At 40.8% G+C, this 19066-nt stretch overlaps 1 protein-coding gene across 2 annotated transcripts; it reads left to right on the top strand.

The window, feature by feature from the left end:
- Positions 1–42: 42 nt before the first annotated feature.
- On the top strand, positions 43–13115 carry rassf2b (Ras association domain family member 2b). 2 transcript variants are annotated; one of them, XM_074671174.1, is made up of 10 exons: positions 43–288; positions 8392–8465; positions 8600–8675; positions 8847–8998; positions 10045–10160; positions 10271–10413; positions 10610–10763; positions 10865–10986; positions 11136–11233; positions 11445–13115. In XM_074671174.1, exons 2-10 carry the CDS (start codon positions 8413–8415, stop codon positions 11512–11514), a joined length of 984 nt encoding a protein of 327 aa, XP_074527275.1. In that variant the 5' UTR covers positions 43–288; positions 8392–8412; the 3' UTR covers positions 11515–13115. The 2 variants fall into 2 exon arrangements, with proteins under 2 accessions (XP_074527275.1, XP_074527276.1); XM_074671175.1 differs by lacking the exon at positions 43–288 and adding an exon at positions 4896–5072.
- Positions 13116–19066: the final 5951 nt, after the last annotated feature.

Raw genomic sequence — 19066 nt, 5'->3', positions numbered from 1 at the left:
CAGCGTGAACAAAGGGGCGTGAGGATCGCGCTCTGATTGGCTCCCGGCCGGGGGCCCCGACACTGCTGTGCCGCGAGCTTCGCTACAACAGATGGACCTCTCGCGCTCTCCTCCTCCACCTCCCACCAGCTTCTGGATGCACGCGCCTCAGTGATTGTTACCAACGGCTGGCTGGAGAGCGATTCGAGGAGTTTACCGTTGACGGACAGTTGGTCGGCTGTAACGAGGGGAAGCTGAAGGCGGCGGAGCTGAAAGAGGGGAACCGGAGAGCCAGCGTTCCGGGGTTCGGTAAGCCGAGTTAAGATCTCCAAAGTCGGTAGAAATGAGACTGAAGCGTCGCCTTGGCTAAGTAGGCTGATCATGATGATGGGGTTGATGTGGCAATTTTGGCTGGGTGTAGTTTAACACTGGGATTTTTTTTCGACAAATAACAGAACTTATAAGCATTTATTGACTACTCAAGATGCACAAATCATCATATGTTTTTATAGAAGCACAGAGGGAGCATATATCGCCCAAAAACCTCGAAGAGTATACGTATGTGGCGTACTTTCATGACATTCATCGATGCCAGACATGCTCCCTAGCACTTAATGTGATGCCTCTGTTTTCATCTTGAACAGAAAGGATTATTAACAATCAGATTAATCGTTATTGTCTGTACTTGGGAGTGTGTGTGCAGCTATGTATTAGTAAAAGAGGTTACATAACGAGCTGAAAACAGGATTCCTCTCAGCACACATAAGGCTGGCTAGACAGAGGCAGTGCTTTAGGATAGACCCCCTGCTTAAAAGTGAATGCCTCTTTTTTGCCAAGCACCAAGATGTCAGTTTGTTAAATGGCTTACACTGTGCTGATGGTGGCATACTACAGCTGAAATCAACAGACCTGCTGTATGTCCTACTATGATGAAAGCTTGTGATACTTTGCAGAGCAGTGCCTGACAACCAGTTCACCAGCACTGACATTTAAGTGTTAAACAATGCAACTAAAACACTGAAATGCATTTGAAGTGATCCGAAACAGTGACTTATAAACTGAATCGCTGCATAGCTCTTTTACACAGCTTCAGTTTAGGTGAGACTAGAACTGTTTTCCTTATTAGGACAGCAAATGCCAGTGATCAGTTCCCAAATGCATTTTCCAGTGTGACCCCATGCTCAGATTTTCATTTTAGCATGAAAGACACAAAAAGACAACTGAAAATTCACAAAATCCAAAAGCTGGAAGCATTTTTCTTTTATGTGCAAGGTTTGCTTCTTGCAGATAAATTCCTCCCAGATTGACTAATAGTTTCAACTCTGCAGTCATCTCACGCTCCACAACTATTTTCCACTTCTGAAGATTCTGTGCACCATATGTAGATTCATGTCGAGCTTCGCAATGTTTTTGCTAATCTCAGCACGCCTTATAAGAAACGGGAAAGACGCACACTCACTATTTTTGGCTCTGTGTTGTGTGCTAGTTGCTGGAGCTTAGATGTTTTCCATGTTGCTATGACAATGGTGACAATAGTGAGGCAGAGCAGTAGTAATGTGGAGTCTGAAGGCAGGGGAGCCGCTGGGTTTTAAAGTGGACAGGAGGAGGTTTGGAGCTATTCGTCTTTCATTTCAGCCAAAGACTTAGACAGAGAAGGTTCAGAGGCAGCAGGGCAAGAGGGCAGAAAACAAGCATGCATGTGTGTCAATGAAAGAGACAGAGGGAGTGTGTGTGCGTGTGTGTGTGTGTGTGTGTGTGTGTGTGTGTGTGTGTGTGTGTGTGTGTGTGTGTGTGTGTGTGTGTGTGTGTGTGTGTGTGTGTGTGTGTGTGTGTTTGTGTGTGTGTGTGTGTGTGTGTGTGTGTGTGTGTGTGTGTGTGTGTGTGTGGAAAGAGAGGGGGTTCTGTCAGGAAGTGGTGGTCATGAGTTTTAGTAGCATGGTGAGACCTTTTAGTCTTTCACAAGAAAGAGGAGGAAGCTGAATGAGGAAAACAGACAAGACAGAAAAGAGGGAAGAATTCACTCATTAGAAAAGTGGGACAGTATGAAAACACTGAAAGAATGGAGAAAGATGGAGGGTACAAACAGAGTGAGAGAAGAGATTCGAGATGTCAGTGAGATCTGCATTTGGACAAACCGAGAATTCCCTCACAGAGACACTGGACTGGGTTATCCGTGGGTCAGCCTGTCTGAGCATATATGCTGCTGACAGAGCAAAACAAAAAGAAGCAGCAGCTTTCTGCCGTCTAAATGTCATAGAGATTATTTCCAGGGAGAGTCCTGCTGTAAAAAACTGACAACATGTCACTGCTGTTTCTGCTGTTTTCTGCTTCACTGAGAGGACATCACAACTGAACAGAGTGAAACATTGGAGGAATGTTAATACAGACGGCTGCAGGGCTGCAATCAGAAGTCAAATTTACAGATTAATCTAGACATCTCAGTCACTTCTTGAGAAAAATGTCAGTAGTTTCCAGATTCAGCATCTCAAAAGTAGAGATCATCTCCTCGTCTTCTCATGTTTAAAGGGGACATATCATGCTTGTTTCTCCTTTTCACTATGCCAGACTAGGATGCATGTAAAGCATTTCTGCCCTCAGTACAAGTCATTTAGTTCCTTCATTGCCCCACAATAGCGTTCTCAATATCCTCATTTTAGGCCATTCTGAAGATCTCGTTGAAACGCTCCGTTTCGAGAATGACCTCCAGTAACCTCACAACGTCACAGCCCTTTGTGCTCTGATTGGTCCGTTCTATCAGAGGGGCTGAGGGGGTAGAGCCAGGGGGCGGTTTTTGCAGCATGACAGTATTTACAAAATCGCCATATTGGATGGAGCAGACTGAGCGAGTTTGCTGTTTGCCCAAACGTCACCTTAAGGCATTGATAGCACTAATAAAATGGCTTAAGGTGAAGGATACGTCCTTTTGTATTGGACCCCAGTCAGACCCGGACGGTTCTGCAGCTCAGGAGGAAGAAAATCCACCTCCACACAGATCATCTCAGGACGCTTCAGTGTGGTGAGTCAAACCGGTACTGTAACATGTATAGTTTATACGTTTATAACTCTTGGTGGGTATCAGATTACTCCAATAAAAAGACAGGATCCTCGTGTCGTCATAAAGGTCGAAATCTTGCGGCTAAATGGCAATGACCTATTTTCAGAGGCATCAAATCTTGTTCTAGGATATCAGAAAAAATACAATATCTCATTTTTTGAAAATTCAGGGGGTTTAAGGTCTTGTTTTCAAATTTGTTATATTATTAGAGTATTAAATCAGGGATCAGCATGATATGTCCCCTTTAGAGGAATAAGGAGGGTTTCAGTTTTGAACTTGTGGCTGGACCATGTTAGCGATCTGAAGTAATGATGACTGAATAATTTTCTCTGAATGCTAAAAGCTTTACTTACTTACATCTCTCACATTTTCCATAACTGAATGGATTGCATGCTCAACTGTGGCTGATCCTGAAATCTATCCCCAAGATTGATCTTTACTGTCAATACTGCTGCAGGGTGTTAGGATGCAGAGCTTTAAAGTGAAATGTTAAACTTAAGCAAGGTCAGTAAGAAAGCCTTTGAGTGCAGATTAACTAAAGGTTCATTTTTTTACCTCCCTTTTCGAAGTCATCTCTTGAACTTTTAGGACTTTCACAAAATAGTTTATTGGCAGATCTTAGTAGGCTAAAGCCTTAAGTTTATTCTTTACTTTTTTGTCAATAATTGTTTAAATTTGCAACAAAAAAGATAGCGTCATTTCTGCTGTCTGTGAACAAGCAGGGATGTTTTCCCGTGACCTTAATGTTCCTTAAATCCTGATTATGTTCCTGGAAGTGGGTTTAAAACCATAATACCTTTGAGATATTTCAGTAGACATCAAACGTCTGCTCATATTCCTCAGTTTTACTGATCCCTTTTTGACATTTGCTGATTTAAACCATCTTGAAATGTTTTATATTGAGACAATACTTGACATTTCCAGAGTTTACATTTTTTTGTTAATCTGAAATATTTCGCACTTTATCAGACTTGGGTTTAAACACACAGTAAACAGACTTCCTGGTGTTATGATTAATATAAACAACAGACATGTTTTTGTTTTATCAGAACATTAACATCACACTGAGACATCCCCTCATAGATTTAGAAAACTTTATCTAGCTGAATCAGCTCAAGAAAACCGCAGACTTCCCCTCTAGATTGTATCAAATAAACAACATTATCAAACCCAAACACCTGCAGTAATCATATCTAACAGGAATGACTCTCACAGCAGCTCTAAAGGTTCAATCAAAAGTCTGATTTGATCTTTGTCATCAGGGGAGCCATCAGTTCTTTGTCATTGACTCAAAGTTCACTTTGGTCTTTTGACTGATCAGACGATTACAGCTGATATCCTGATGTCTGTGTTGGACCGCTGGCATCACCTGTTAATGAGTCAATGACCAGCGCTGGCCTTGACCACGACTGCACCATTAAAGACTAATGATCTCCTTTGTGGAGCTGAATGGTTAGCTTTTGAGCGCCTGACAGCGCTAATACTAGTGCTGAAATATTAATAGAGCTTGGCAGGAGCTGTGGGCTGATTGGTGTTTAATATTTAATCCTCCTTCAGTTATCGAACACATTTATCTTAGAGATTGACAGCCTGAGTTTATCAGCAGAGTGTGTAAAGCTGCCGCATCAGTTTGTTTACAGGAGGTTGTGTCTGTTAGCATCAGGGATGAGGGAAAACTGTTAGTGATCAGTTCTTGTATCTGTGCTGGTGTGTTTGATAAATTGAGGAAGTTTTGGGGTGTGTAAGGGTTAGTGTCAGTTTCCTGTGTGACTACATGAGTCAAGGCGGAACTTAGCTTAGTTTACTTAGCGGAAGGGGAGCACTTCCTGTTCATACCCTCACTCTAAGATCAACTTCTAGCTGTCACACACCCATGAAGAGACCCCAAAGAGCTCCCACAAACCAACACCTGAGGGACTAAAGTGCTTCTTCACCTGAGGATACAGACGTGGTCTACAAGCCTCTGTCCTCTGTTCTGTCTCTCTTTTGTAGCTCCCTCTCTCTGGTGACTCAACGACATCACACCGTCGACACTACAGTAAGGTTATTTCTACATTTCTTATTCACATAGATTAACTCTTGGGAGGAGGATGTGCTAAATTGACAGTGTGTTTTGAATTTGGTATTTATTCAAATAAAAACTGATACACTTGCTGTGTCGTGAAAGAGCAGAGTGGACCGAAACCGTGGCCTCACTTGAGTCAGGAGGACAATCCTAGATCTCATAGAGTCACGTACCTGAAAGTCAGCGCTGACTCATTATTCCAGCTGGATACATATTTACTTTAACCTAACAAAACAGTTCTGAGTAAAGTGAGTTTCATGACACTTGGTGCCTTGTGTTTTGAACCTTCGTCCAGTATGGACTTCTTGCTGCAGAGAGTTGTTTTAGTTTGGTACACAAGAACAGAAAGTGTCCATGATGACAAACAGAGGCCCATGTGTATCAGTCAGGCATCATCTGAGATTGTCACCCAGTGTTTTCATTTCTCTAAATTTCAGTTTCCTTAACTAGCTTATGTTACCCTAGCCTAAAGGAAAGCTATATAAACCAAACCACCAGTGCTTGGAGCTTTTGTTTTTTTTTCACTAGGAACACTGATCAGACTTTTTAAGCCCTAATACCTAGGCCTGTCACGATAACAAATTTTGCTAGATGATAATTTTCCAAAATATTATTGCCGATAAACGATATTATTGTCAAAATTATTTTGATTTTTTTTCATTTTTTCATTGATGTAATTGTGATAAATGGGATAATAAAGTGAGTACACCATATCAAAAGCAAGAAACTTTAATTTCTTTAGAGTATTTAACTGTAATTAAAAGGTCAGGATCTTTTAAATAAAATAAATTAAACAAAAAATATAATGAATTTAAAAAACAAGAAAGAGAAAAAAAATCCAATGAAAATGAAATGGACTCTCCTTTTAGAAAAAAATACATGTCAATGAAAATAATTAATACTAATCAAAAACAATAAAACATAGACCCTGTCTCTAAAGAAAAAATGAAACGCCAAAAAAAAAAACAATAAAAACTGTAGCAAAATAAAAGGGAGTTTATACAGTTCCTGAATTGTTTGTAACATTAACTTTTTCCCAGTCAATCCGTACTGTCTGTCAAACATTTTTAACATTTCTGGCTTTCAACCGTATTGAAGGGCTGCATTCCTTTGGCAATGTAGCTGTCTTTGAGCGCCCACTATTTGGCGCTTTTATTTCTATTTACTTTGCAGACCAAAAGCCTCAGTAAGAGCAGATTGTCAAAGAACAAGGCTCCACTGCACCTCCCTCTTCTTCTTCGTCGCCACTATTTTTAAACAAATGCGACATATCAGCTCGTTGGTGTTCATGAGCTCACACTTTGTTCATTCTGATAAAAAACAAAATATTCCCACACTGGGACTGTGGCAGGCGGCTTAAGAACCGTATCTTTCGTGCCATCACTCATATTAGCGTGTGTTTCCTCCTTACCCCTCAGGACGCTCGATTCAGCTCTCTCCGTGTGTACGCACGAGCAGCCCCGTCTTCACCCCAAAGATCGCATTTTTGACAGATGCTCACTCCGCTATAAATCCGCTAAATCCGCTATAGAACCTATGCACCCCTATGTTAGGAAAGATAGACGTAGTGAGCCATCTTCTCATTCAGCCTCTTTGGTCGAAAGAGAGGAGGAAAACAAACATGCATGCACTTGTCAGTTTATCGAGGCTGGCAAACTTACCGAGGATGTTTTTATTTATCATTCGGTTAATTGATTTATTGATTATCGTGACAGGCCTACTAATACCAAAACCGGTACCAGGGCTTTGGTGTTGATTTATACCGGGACTGACCTGATCTGATAACAGTGTTAATTTAACATTCCCTTAATATGAGTATGAGAATTATGTTATGGTAACTTCAGGCTTTTTTAACATTGTAAGCTGAAATATATCTCAACTGACTGTGTTCTGTTCTGATCTGATCGGATTATGTGTAAATGTGTGGTCAGTAAATCTCCAGTTGTCCTCAGAGTTGTTGGCAGAGCAGTCATGAAATACCTCCAGACTGCTGAGCTGCTGTCTTTTCTTCCTTTTAGATAGTTTTGCTTTGTTTAACCAAAATGCACCAGGGTTGATGAACATAGAGGATCCGATCTGTGCATCCCTGATGCTGAAGGATTTTGGTTCAGGTTCAGGTAACTTTATTTGTACCCGTAGGTAGGCTTGTTTTGCAGTCGGTGAAACTACAGCATCCGTTCCAAAACACCGGGGACACAGGTCCAACATTAAAACATGTCATACCTGTTACATGTTTACCTCTGGGTACAATTTGTGAGAAGTGCAAACATTTGAATCTCTCTTTGAAAGCAGACAGGGCTTCATTACATTGACTACTGACTGCAGAGTGATGAGCTGGTCTTTCTCCTGGTTCAGAAAAGGATCCAAAGTCTGTTGAGCCTTTCGAGGAAGACTTCACTCTGTCTAGACTAAAGAAACAGAGTTTATCATGAACGCAGCTCATCCCACCCTTTGATGAATATTAACTTCATACAAGCAAGGTGACAAATGTGACAGAGTCAGCTCCAGCTTCTTAAAGATGGTGAAGAAGCGAACACGTCTTTACTCTTGAATCTGTAACTAGAGGAGCCAAAGAGCCTCATTGGTAAATATTTGAAGAAACTGTTTTATAATCTCATTTTTCTTAAATAGGGCACTGACAAATCCAGAGTGTGTGTCCTATGTGTGTGTATATTCATATCTGACAGATGAATGCTTTATTGTGAGCTGCAGCAGCTTGCTCAGAGATAAATGTTTAAGCAGCTGACATGGTTTGGCTCAGCGGGTGGCCCATGTGTGCTGCACCTGTTCGTCTCCTTCCTGGAGGCTTCTGTCCTGCCCCGTCTGCAGACACACAAAGACAAACATACACAAACACAACTCTCAGTGGAGAGGGAAGGAAAGCTCTCCACGGGGTGAGGCTGGCAGAGCGCCATGCAAAACAGCTGCATGTGTGCGTACGTGTGAAAGACGTGACACGAGACAAAGACATGAGGAGATGTTAACGGAGGTGACAGGGAAAAGGATAGAGGAGAGGAGGAAGAGCTGCAGATCCTCTGGTGTCCAACCATGACTTGATCTGTATGTTGAAGGAAATACACTGACAGGAAGAAAGATACGATCTGCTGTTTTTATTTACTGTGTGGAGCTTCATCTCCTCCTCCTCCTCCTCCTCAGGCTGCTCTCTCTGTCTCTCTGACTGTGTCTTGTCTTTCTGCTCGCTGCTCGCTGCTCGCTGCAGGTCATGAGGAGTCATGAGACTGAATCAGATGGATGAAAATTATTAACTCTGACTTGCTTCTTTGTCTTTCAGCTCCTCTCATGCTGACTGAAAATGGATGACATAGAGTGCGGGGTTCAGATCGGAGAGAACAAATTCATCAGCAAGTAAGGATTATAGCCCTTCACACACAAACACACACAGAAATATGGTTATAGTCTATAATGAAAATGACTTAAACGTTAGAAAACCAGATGAATGCACCTTTTCCTCATCAATCATCCATCATCTTCGTCTCCAGGGTAACAGTCCTCTCACATCTCAAGACGTACAATCTCTACTATGAAGGACAGAATCTTCAGCTCAGACACAGAGAGGTGTGTATTCAGTTTTAGCTCCTCTGAACACATTAAACCTCCCCTCTTCACCACTTTCCCGTCACCACGTGCAATCGAGCACCCCCTCTCCATTTTACACAGGGTCCCAGAGGGGTAATAACTGTCTCTTCCATGTTTATGTGTCTGAGTTAATATCGATCATGCCAACAGGAAGAGGGGGAGCTGATCGTCGAGGGCTTGCTGAATATCTTCTGGGGCCTTCGGCGGCCAATCAGGCTTCAGATGCAGGACGATCATGAGCGAATCAGACCACCCCCTTCCTCTACGTCCTGGCACTCGGGTTGCAATCTGGACAGTCAAGGGTAAGAGGTGCAGACAGATCCAGTTACACCCCACTGACCGGAAATGGTAGTGAGAGAAGGTCAGCAGCATGCAGTTATAGATTCTGTCTCATTGGTCTGATGGAAAATTCAATCGAATACTTCACGCCCATGTAGGCTGTGCTGAATTCATGATTCCATGCAGCACTTGTTTTTAAGGTTTAATTAGTTCAACAAATTATAAAATATTGACACCTTTGAAACATCAAAGGGGGATCTGTCGCTCTTGTAGATCTGCCCAGTACAAGAGCCAACACATTTGCATTTTTCATTTCCACTTTTCTTTGATGTGACACAAACTGGCAGCACTCGACACAAGTGTTTTTTTTCAGCCTCCACCTCTGGTGCTCTGTTTGGATTTCGCCTCCAGCCACCACAAATCAATTTGCATCAAAAGGCCTGAAGCCTCATTTTACTCCTCTAATCCCATTTATCAGAGGAGCTCTGTGATCCCTCTGTTGTTTGGTGAAAAGCAGAGCTAAAGAGCACGCAGCTGGAGGATTCAGACAGAAATCTACTCAAAAGAAATAAACTAAACTAGCACAAACACTCCATGAATGAGAAGTTAAACTCAATAGCAACATCTGCTCCAACAGCAACATCGTTAAGTCACTTTTAATTAAGTTAACTGCTGGTTAGCAGCATCTACCCACAGCAGAGAGGTGTAATTTTTTAAGTCATGGCCACAGAAGTCTGATAGTCCATACCAGCTTCAGAGAAAATGACTCAGAGTCCCAAACACAGAAACACTGCATGAATCAGAGCGCCAATCAACGAGGCTGTGATGTCTGTACTGCATGTGTGTATAAGTAGGTGGTAAGATGCAGCTCTGTGTCAGAGTCTGTGATCAAGATGAGGAGCCTGTTCTTACATTCTAAAAACAGACCGACCTCTCAGCTCTGTGATGTAACTTCCTTCACTCTGGTCCACAGTTTTCAGACACAGCATGTGATCTTAAGTGTAAAACGTTTGTCTCTAGAAAATGCTTTTATGTCTGTTTTTACAGTTTTCTTCTCTTTCTCCTGAAGCTCCCCGAACAGCACAGAAGGTCAGCAGACGACAGATGTGAGCCCACCCACAGTGGAAGTGACGCCGCCTGAGAGCCAACCAGGGAACAATGGCGTAATGGATGAGGAGACAGAGGGTGAGGGTTACTAAAATATCTACTCTTAACCCTAACATATCTGTGTTTCTATGAATGTAATCTAACTGTTAATCTCTTCTTGTTAAGTAATCTGATTGTTTGTTTGACAGAGGACAACGAGAGCTCATCCCAGCTCCTCAGGACAAAAAGTGATGCTGGTGTGTTGAGACGAGGGCAGCGGCGATCACCAAGCGACCAGAGAAAAATTAGACGCCATCGCTTCTCCATCAACGGACACTTCTACAACCATAAGGTGAAACCATTGCATGTATCCATTCAGTTTGATCATGTTTCATGCATTTTTGTGTGAAATACAGTTTGTTTGGAAGAGCTTGATGCTACTTTAAGGAATTTATTATTTTGAAGTTTGAAAAGAGCAATGATTTTCAGTGTCTGGTGAAGACTTTCCTGAATATTAATCCGTGTTTGATGTGTTTTTTATTCCTTAGACGGCTGTGTTCACTCCTGCATTCGGCTCTGTGACAAACGTGCGCATCAACAGCTGCATGAGCACACCTCAGGTGCTCCGAGTTCTCCTCAACAAGTTTAAAATAGAAAACAGCCCCGATGACTTTGCTCTCTACCTCGTTCATGCAAGCGGAGGTCAGTGTGGATTATTTGATTTCATTCTTGTTTTTTCACACACACAGTCATGTTTGTGTTAATGTCTTCATCACTGACTCTGTGTCGTGTTGATACGTCAGAGCGAGTGAAACTGAAGCGCAGCGACTATCCTCTGGTACTAAGAGTGATGCAGGGTCCGTGTGAGCAGGTCTGCAAAGTGTTCCTCATGGAAGAAGATCTGGGAGAAGAAGTCACGTATGATGTAAGTCGTAAGATTCATTGCTGCACTCTGTCCTGAAGATTCCAACACAGAGAGATGTGACTACATGTGGCTCACGGGCTGTGTCCTTTCATCACTATACATTGGAATTTTTTGTGCTTTATTGTGATGTTACCCCTCCTCTCCACCAGGTGGCGCAGTACATCAAATTTGAAATGCCTGTACTGCAGAGTTTCATCACTAAACTGAAAGAGGAGGAGGACAGGGAGGTGCAGAAACTCAGGAGAAGGTACAAGAAATTATAACACCTTCAACCTGTTCATCAGCTGTGATGAGAGTCTTTAAATGTTTTCTTTGCTTTTGTAGACACATGATTTTTTTTTCCTAGTTTTTTTATTTTTTAGATCAAAACAGTAATTCTATGAGGAATAGAACACAGAGATTACTGCAGCCTCACTGATGTTTACTTTTCTCTCTCTGCTCTCTATTTGTACCTGCAGGTATACCTACCTGCGTTGTATCATTGAGAAGCAGCTCAGTGGTCCTCCAGATGGAGCAACATGTATGTGATCTGCACCTCTTCAGCTCACCCCCCACATCCTAAATAACCAAGAATCAGCTGACGGCTGACAAGAACCCAGTGTACGTATTTCCTGCTCCTCTGAGTCCTGCCTCTGCATGGATTTCTGTTTCAAGCCTTCCAGTTAAACAAACAGACAAACTGAAACATGCTAACCTGTGTGCATGTTAAGTGTTCTATTCTCAGCAATAGAGTTGTGACAACTCGAGCCGTAAAGAGTCTTCAGACCATATCACTTCATGTTTTTTATTTTTTCATGTGCCACACTCTGTTCAGAAGGAGTTCCCCTGACTCCTAAATGAGCCGATGATGTTCTGTCTCCCAGTTTATGGGTTGATACCCAAATTGAAGTTGAGCACTCAAAAAATCACAAACAATGGTTGAAGCAAAGTGCCTGTAAAAAGGTTTCTCCAAGCACAGAGACGCACAGTACAACCACAACAGACAAACCCAATACAGACAGTCGAGGCCTGAGCAGCAGATCCATTACAGAGCCCACATCACACTGTGTGCCTTCATGTTACTGGATGTGAGCATTAATAAAATGTCCCTATGGATTTGATCAATGATAGCACAGCTGCAGTTCGCAGTGCGGGTTTAAAGAGGACTGAACAGATTGTCTGTTCATGTTGAGTTTTTCTGTTTTTATACTGAATGTGTAAGACGTTTTATGATTGAAGTTTCAAGAAGAGTTTGACATTTTGCGAAAAAGGTTTTAGATATTATCTTCCAAGAGTTGTTTTTTATGGTGCATTGACCACCAGCAGCTTGTTAACGTAGCACAAACAGTGAAAACAAGGGAGGGAAAAGCTTGACTTGTGTGCACAGATCTACTAACCAGCACCCCTAAAGATCACTGATCAAACAATCAGACACAAGTTAGGAAATAATTCACCATGTTTCTCTTGTTCCTCTCATCTTAGTCTCAGCAAAAAAAAAAAATCACCAAGTTCTTTCCTGCAATGTTCGACTGTTCCTCTAATTTTAACACTTCGCATTTTTTTTTTCTGCTGTCCTCATTGCATCACTGCCTTATGTAAGATAAAAGATGTCATGGTGAGATTGAAAAGCACAGAAAAGATGGACATGTTTCAGACGACGACAGGGCTTTCCAAACGGGAATTTACAGAAAACAAAGAATGACAAAGAGCTGAATCTTATGAGACTGTGAATAAAGCTGTAGATCTTTGATAGAAGAAAGTTTAAGTGAATGAATGAACGAGCATTTTAAAGCACAACAGTTTCCACATGTATAGCTGTTTGAAGCACTAATGAGAGAGTGGCTGGAAGATTTCAGACACAGAGACGACAGACCGTTGACTGACTGATGAATTTGATTGTTTTAATAAGTTGTTTTATACCCTGGTGTATGTTTATCTTGTTTGTTTTCCTACATGCCTAAAAATATCCTCCAGAAAGTGTGTGCGTGTGTGACTGGGTGTGCATGTTTGTATTTTTAGTGACTCTTAAGACTTGCCTGCTTTTTGTATCGTGACTTTTACAAAATAATGAAGGAGAATTTGTCCTTCAGATGAGAACAAAACTCATGCCACTATTTGGAAAATGTGGATTTTTTTCTGTCGATGATTGTTATTTAATAAAAACAACATGATGATGTCTGTAAATATTCCTGTAATCTGTTCAGGTCACTGTGTTAAAGGCCTCCTGCGGCGTCTTACATCACGACGTGTAAACCTGGTTGTATAATTTCACAGTGGAGATGTAGAGGAAGCTTCTGGAGAGCTCGTTAAGTGTCCTGGACGATCCTCTCAGTGGGACGTTAAATAATGGAGGCTAAATTAGAAACGCACTCACAGGTATTTATGTGTGATGTGTCGGCACAGCAGATTACTCTTCAGGCAGCCAATGAGCAGGTGTGTACGCAGTGATCCACTCCACCTGACAGCGTCTGTAGGACGACAGGTTAACCCTGAAACACACTTCTCACTGTCAGAGCAGTCTAAGCTGTGAACACACACAGACGCACACACTCTGGATTCTACTGTCACAGGAGGAATCATCATCAGCTGAGCCGCCACTCAATAGGTGAGTGCGTTTTCTGTTTACAGTGATTTATATTGATCAGTTTGCCTTTCAGTGTGCGGCTCTTTGATCCATTCATAAAAAATATATATAGATCTATATATTGTTATGAGTAGTGGTGTGCTGATCATTCTAAAATACTGATATATTGATGCCTATGTTGGGATCAGTATTGAGCAATACTTGGGTGATGAGATAGATACTTAAGTTTCGATTTCTATTCTCTACATGTACTCTCAATTGCTCATGTGCATATAGCTATCTATCTATCTAGATAGATAGATAGATAGATAGATAGATAGATAGATAGATAGATAGATAGATAGATAGATAGATAGATAGATAGATGGAAATGTATTGCTTTTCATTTTATGTCATTTTGTTTATGTGTGAGAGGAAGTGTGTCTGTAAGAGCACGCGTGTGATGTACCATAGTAATTTTGTGGCTCTTGGTCTCTGACTGGTTGGCCACCCCTGCTGTACCTCTTCTTATTTTCTCGGCCGGCCTTTAAAATTAATGTAACCATGCTGTATCGGTTTCGTCTCATCATTAGTTTTACAATGACTGTGCAATTACAACTTCAAACTGTAATCTCATACTGATACTTATTTTGTAAATTTATTTCAACACAATCCTAAATTTAATGTGCTTTGTCAAAATGTGACAAACATCACATAAAAACTAATTAGCTTGAGTTAAAATGAGCTGATATTTTGAAAATGAACTGGTGTTTATATTTTCCAAACTTCTCTAGGTTTGAGTGTTCAACCTTCATTTTTCTCAGCTGTTTTTATGAATGAACATTTGTTGTTGTTTAACATCTCAAAGCATCCAAGTAGAAAAAAAACACCTTTCATAATCACAAAAATAATATAATGATAAAACATACAGAGGAGCAAAACTGTATCAAACATAAATATGAACTCTTCTGATCCTGTTAGTAGATTTGGAGTTTTAATCTGAGAGTGACTGGATTATTCTCTGTGACCCAGAGTAATTATAGACGATCCCATGTGTAAGGAGGACACAGATTAGACTGACGCGTTTGTTGACAGAAGAAAACAAATGATGTCACGCTGCAGACTTAAGGTGTTGTCATTGATGGGAAAAGAGCTCAGGAGACTGAGGAGGGTCAGTCAGACTACAGATTATATTAAAGATATTATGATATATGATGTATGTAGCAGTGTTTGATAGTAGTATGTTACCTGCTTTGACTCTTATCAGTGATATAAAATTATGCTTCATATTGCATAATAATCATAAATTATGTCACATGATGTTAAAAAAAACTACTTAATATAATCAGGTTTTCGGCTTTTAAACTGCTGCAGAGTGAACAATAAAAACCAAACTAACAAAGCCCAGTTATAGTAATCATATCAATTTAAATATTCAGGATTTAAATTTTGATAGTTATATGTATAAATAATATGAATATTCAGTGTGTGCACTGTGTTTACATGTTGTACACATATGGACAAAACAGCAGTGTTTCTGTATCTTAGATATTTGGTTTGATGTTTGATTTTAATGACAATAAATCTTTTACACAGCACCAACATAGACTCACTAACTGTGGTTATCTTGGTGGTTAGTGTAGCAGGTCTTGCTCACAGATCTGGTCCCTGGTCTAACAGATGGAGGGGCATTAGGGATGGTCAAAGCTGCCTGATCTCGGGTCAGCTGCAGAGTTAAATTGTGTAAAATGTGTTTCTCAAAGCTGGATTAAGACCTGTGATCCGTACAGCTCTGAACTGATCAGCATCGTAAAAATAACACGCTGTGAGGCTAAAGCTGCATGAGAACATCTCCCCAGTCTGTCTATAAGTGCTCTGATCCATCTGGACGTAGTACAACCCTGTACAACTACTTAACTTCTAATGATCACCGTACTGCAGTTAAAGATTACTGAGCTCAGTGTTGTACTTTCTATTCTCGTAATTCATTTTGTTTTCATTATTACACTACCAATTAATTGTCCAAACTATTATAGGCTGTATTTCTTTAATATAAATGCCTCTGTGCTCTGGCTCCTCTTATCTAAACAAAAGATCTGAGACTTACAGCGACTGAAACCTGACAACAGGAAAAAACATGAACGATTCTTTCCTCTGCAGCAGCACATCTCTACACCTCATTATTATGTTTTCATCTCCATTTTTCACAGGTAGCAAAAATCATGTCAAGCTCTCAGAAGCTCCCTCTCACAGCGGCGCTCTGTCTGCTGCTACTCGCCACGCTCATACCCAGCTCTGAGGCCCGGCGTGGTGGAGGAGGACGTGGAGGCTTCAGCCGTGGAGGAGGAGGAGGCTACAACCGTGGCTGGGGAGGTGGAGGAGGCCAGGCTTATAGACCAGTCCAGAGCAGTGGCCCTAGTGCGGGGAAAGTAGCCGGGGCAGCTGCAGCAGGAGCCATTGGAGGAGCTATGATTGGGTCCGCCCTGAGCAGGCCTGGGTATGGTGGAGGGTATGGGGGGTATGGATATGGAGGAGGGTATGGAGGATATGGTGGAGGTTATGGATATGGAGGCTACCCCAGATATGGAGGTGGTGGTTATGGACCCAGACCTGGGTATGATCAGGAGGGCTCTGGAGATATGGAGTACTACGCTTACGGAGCATCCAGTGGCCCAATCTACAACAGCATCATCGTGGTGATCGGCTCCCTGATGTCTCTGCTGATTGGACACTGGATGTAGAGTTGGGCTCTGAAAGATAAATCCCAAAACCCTGGGATGAAGAAAAACTGTGGCCAATTTGTTTTCTTGATACGTCACTGACCCTTCATGAAGACAGGAGAAGAAATTTGACCTTTGACCCTTACAGCAGGACAGAGAGACTGTACTGAACAAAGAAAAGCACTTCCTCTAGACCTCTAAACTTAATGAATAACTAACCTCAGATCTTGCTCTTTGTTTTAAAGTGTCCAGTGTTTTTATTTTTTTATGTTAGTGCTGGAGATTTATTTAAATGTTTTAAAATCCATTTCTAAATATACTTATATAAAAACTTTAATCCCTAAGTCTACCTCAGGAGGAGCCTAGAGTTTAAGAGCAGCTGTGTATGATAATGCAATTTGTCAGTTTTTTAATCATAAATGACATTTTAGTCATGTTTTTTTCATGCATCTGAAGTACATTTCTTGTGTGCTACTATAAAAAGTACATGTGATGCAGTTCTGTTGAGTTTTATGCAAAAACAGAAATGTTTGTCCATGTTTAATGTCATCCTGTGAATAAACAAACAACATAACACAAACATTTGTGTAAAAATTCATTGTCAACCAAACTGTAAGAAGAGATTTTCTTTATTATCTCGCAGAGTAATATTGAATGCTGTGATGGAATAGATGTGATCATTTTAGAAAACAAACCCCAAGAACCATATGTAAGGATGTTGAAATAGAGGGTTGGGTGCCAGTTTAGCTTGGTTTGTAAAGCAGGCGCCCCATGTACAGAGACTCCTTCACTCTCACCCCACATTTTCTGTCTCTCTCAGACTCTTCTATCAAAATAATTGGAAAAAAAGTCCCCAAAAATAATCTATGAAAAAATATTAAAGGGGCCCAAGATGGAGCCTTGTGGTGCTCCACAGGCAGTGGCGATGGTGACTTCATCCATGGCGCATAAGTCACAGAGGAAAACAGTTGACAAACAAATTTCTTAATACTCACAACACATTTAATCAAGATCCAGATGAAAACCAAAATCAAGACTAAGCATAACTGAATTACAGATCTAAATGAAAAAATAGCCTTTAAAACACAAACTAAATAGTAGGTCTTACCACACTATTTATGATAAGGCGAACTTGAAATATTTGACCTTAAATATAAAAAAAGGAGATTGTTTTGTTATTTGGTGAAGAAAAAACACTTCTACTGTTAGTTTGGGTTATCAAAATGACTGAAATGGTGCAACAGTTGTCACTTTACCAGGAGCTTCAAATCATGCTTTGACTACATTCCAACCTATGGTGCATAATTAAGAAATAGTCATATTATTCAAACACATAAAAGAAAAACCTCTGATTTTGCAGAGCTGGAAGTATGGTATGCTTTCACTGAACATCACTTTCTGGTATTAGGGTGCACATGCCTCGGATGTTTGTGCGTTTAGCCTCTTAATACGATTGAATCATCAAATTGCATTAACGGGGTGTGGGGGCGCTTCATGACTCAGCCTGTCAGCTCATGCTTAGCAGACTCACACTGAGTGCCAGCGTCATGAGCTGATCAGATCACAGCAGGCTCAGGTTCACAGACTGTGCTCCTGTGAGCTTCACCTGGCGGAGGGGATAAGTTTGCAGTTTCCTGGATAAAGACTTTGGAAATCCCGCAGCTTTATACTTCTAGATATACAGAGATACTGTAAGATGCAGCAGAATTTTTTTATACCACTCTCACTCTTGATTTCTGCCCTGAAACACAGCAGAGTGAAAACAGCCTGCATGTAGATGTTACCTCAACACACCTGCTATTTTTTCTAATTGTCTTTAACTTTCTGTTTTCTTCTTTTACATCTTCCAGATGGTGAACTTAACGCTGCCTCTCACTAATTAAAAACAAAACAAAACATATAATCTACTGGCTTGTCCGTTCCTTGCTGCTGCTTAAACATGGCAACGAGTTTAATGGAAAGTGACAAGCTCCTTATGAAGATACAAAAATACAAAAGGCTCATTCAAAGTAAACGGAAAAAAATGATTTAATGGTCAAGCCATCATACTCAAATTTAGTGTTTGATCTCAACATTTTTGGCATCAGTTTCTCTCTTTAGTTGGGCCCAGAAGACCACCTTAACAATAAGCTCAGTGTCTGCTCTTCCTCTGTTCCCTCACCAGATATGAAGCTGTGTGCCTATCATTACACTGTTACAAAAGCTCACCACATCCAAGACTATACATAGATACAAAAAACAATAGGCTTTAGAGTTAAGTACATAAAACTTGAATATATTGAGAAGAATAAAGTGTGTTTTACCTTAAACATCATAATGAGCACATCAGGCAGTTACTTTGAGCTCAAGAACTATAAATAATTCCTATGGTCATGTCACTTTGATGAGCTGCAGCATAATCAAATTAAGTCAGAGAAACTTTTTATTCTGTTATTGAAAAGTGACACGAAGTGATGAAAGTATATCTACACATAAAAACAGTTTAAGGTTGAATTTTTAATTGACAAAGCATATAAATCAACCTTCAGAGATGTCAGACCTAGCACACAGTAAATGTGACGTACAAAGGTAAAGGCATTCACGTCTTTCAAGATGATACATACATGTCTGAATACATTCAAAGACAGACTCAAGGAGACATGCGCTAACACATTCAAAGTACTCTGTGAGGTTTTTCCAATTGTCCCACACTCAGCTGATACATGGTTGGTATTTTCATTTCATTTTATCATTGTGAGTGCTTCTGAAAATAAGAATCTCAAAGCACTTCTGTTGGATGAATTTGGAGGGGATATGCTGTTTTTGTTGAGTCCAATGC

This window comes from Halichoeres trimaculatus, unplaced genomic scaffold (assembly GCF_033239565.1).
Source record: "Halichoeres trimaculatus isolate MK-OKI-2021-1 unplaced genomic scaffold, fHalTri1.1 fHalTri1_scaffold_5, whole genome shotgun sequence".
Lineage (NCBI taxonomy): Eukaryota > Metazoa > Chordata > Actinopteri > Labriformes > Labridae > Halichoeres > Halichoeres trimaculatus.
The sequence above is the reverse complement of the archived record's forward strand: the minus strand, read 5'-3'. Positions and strand labels throughout refer to the sequence as shown.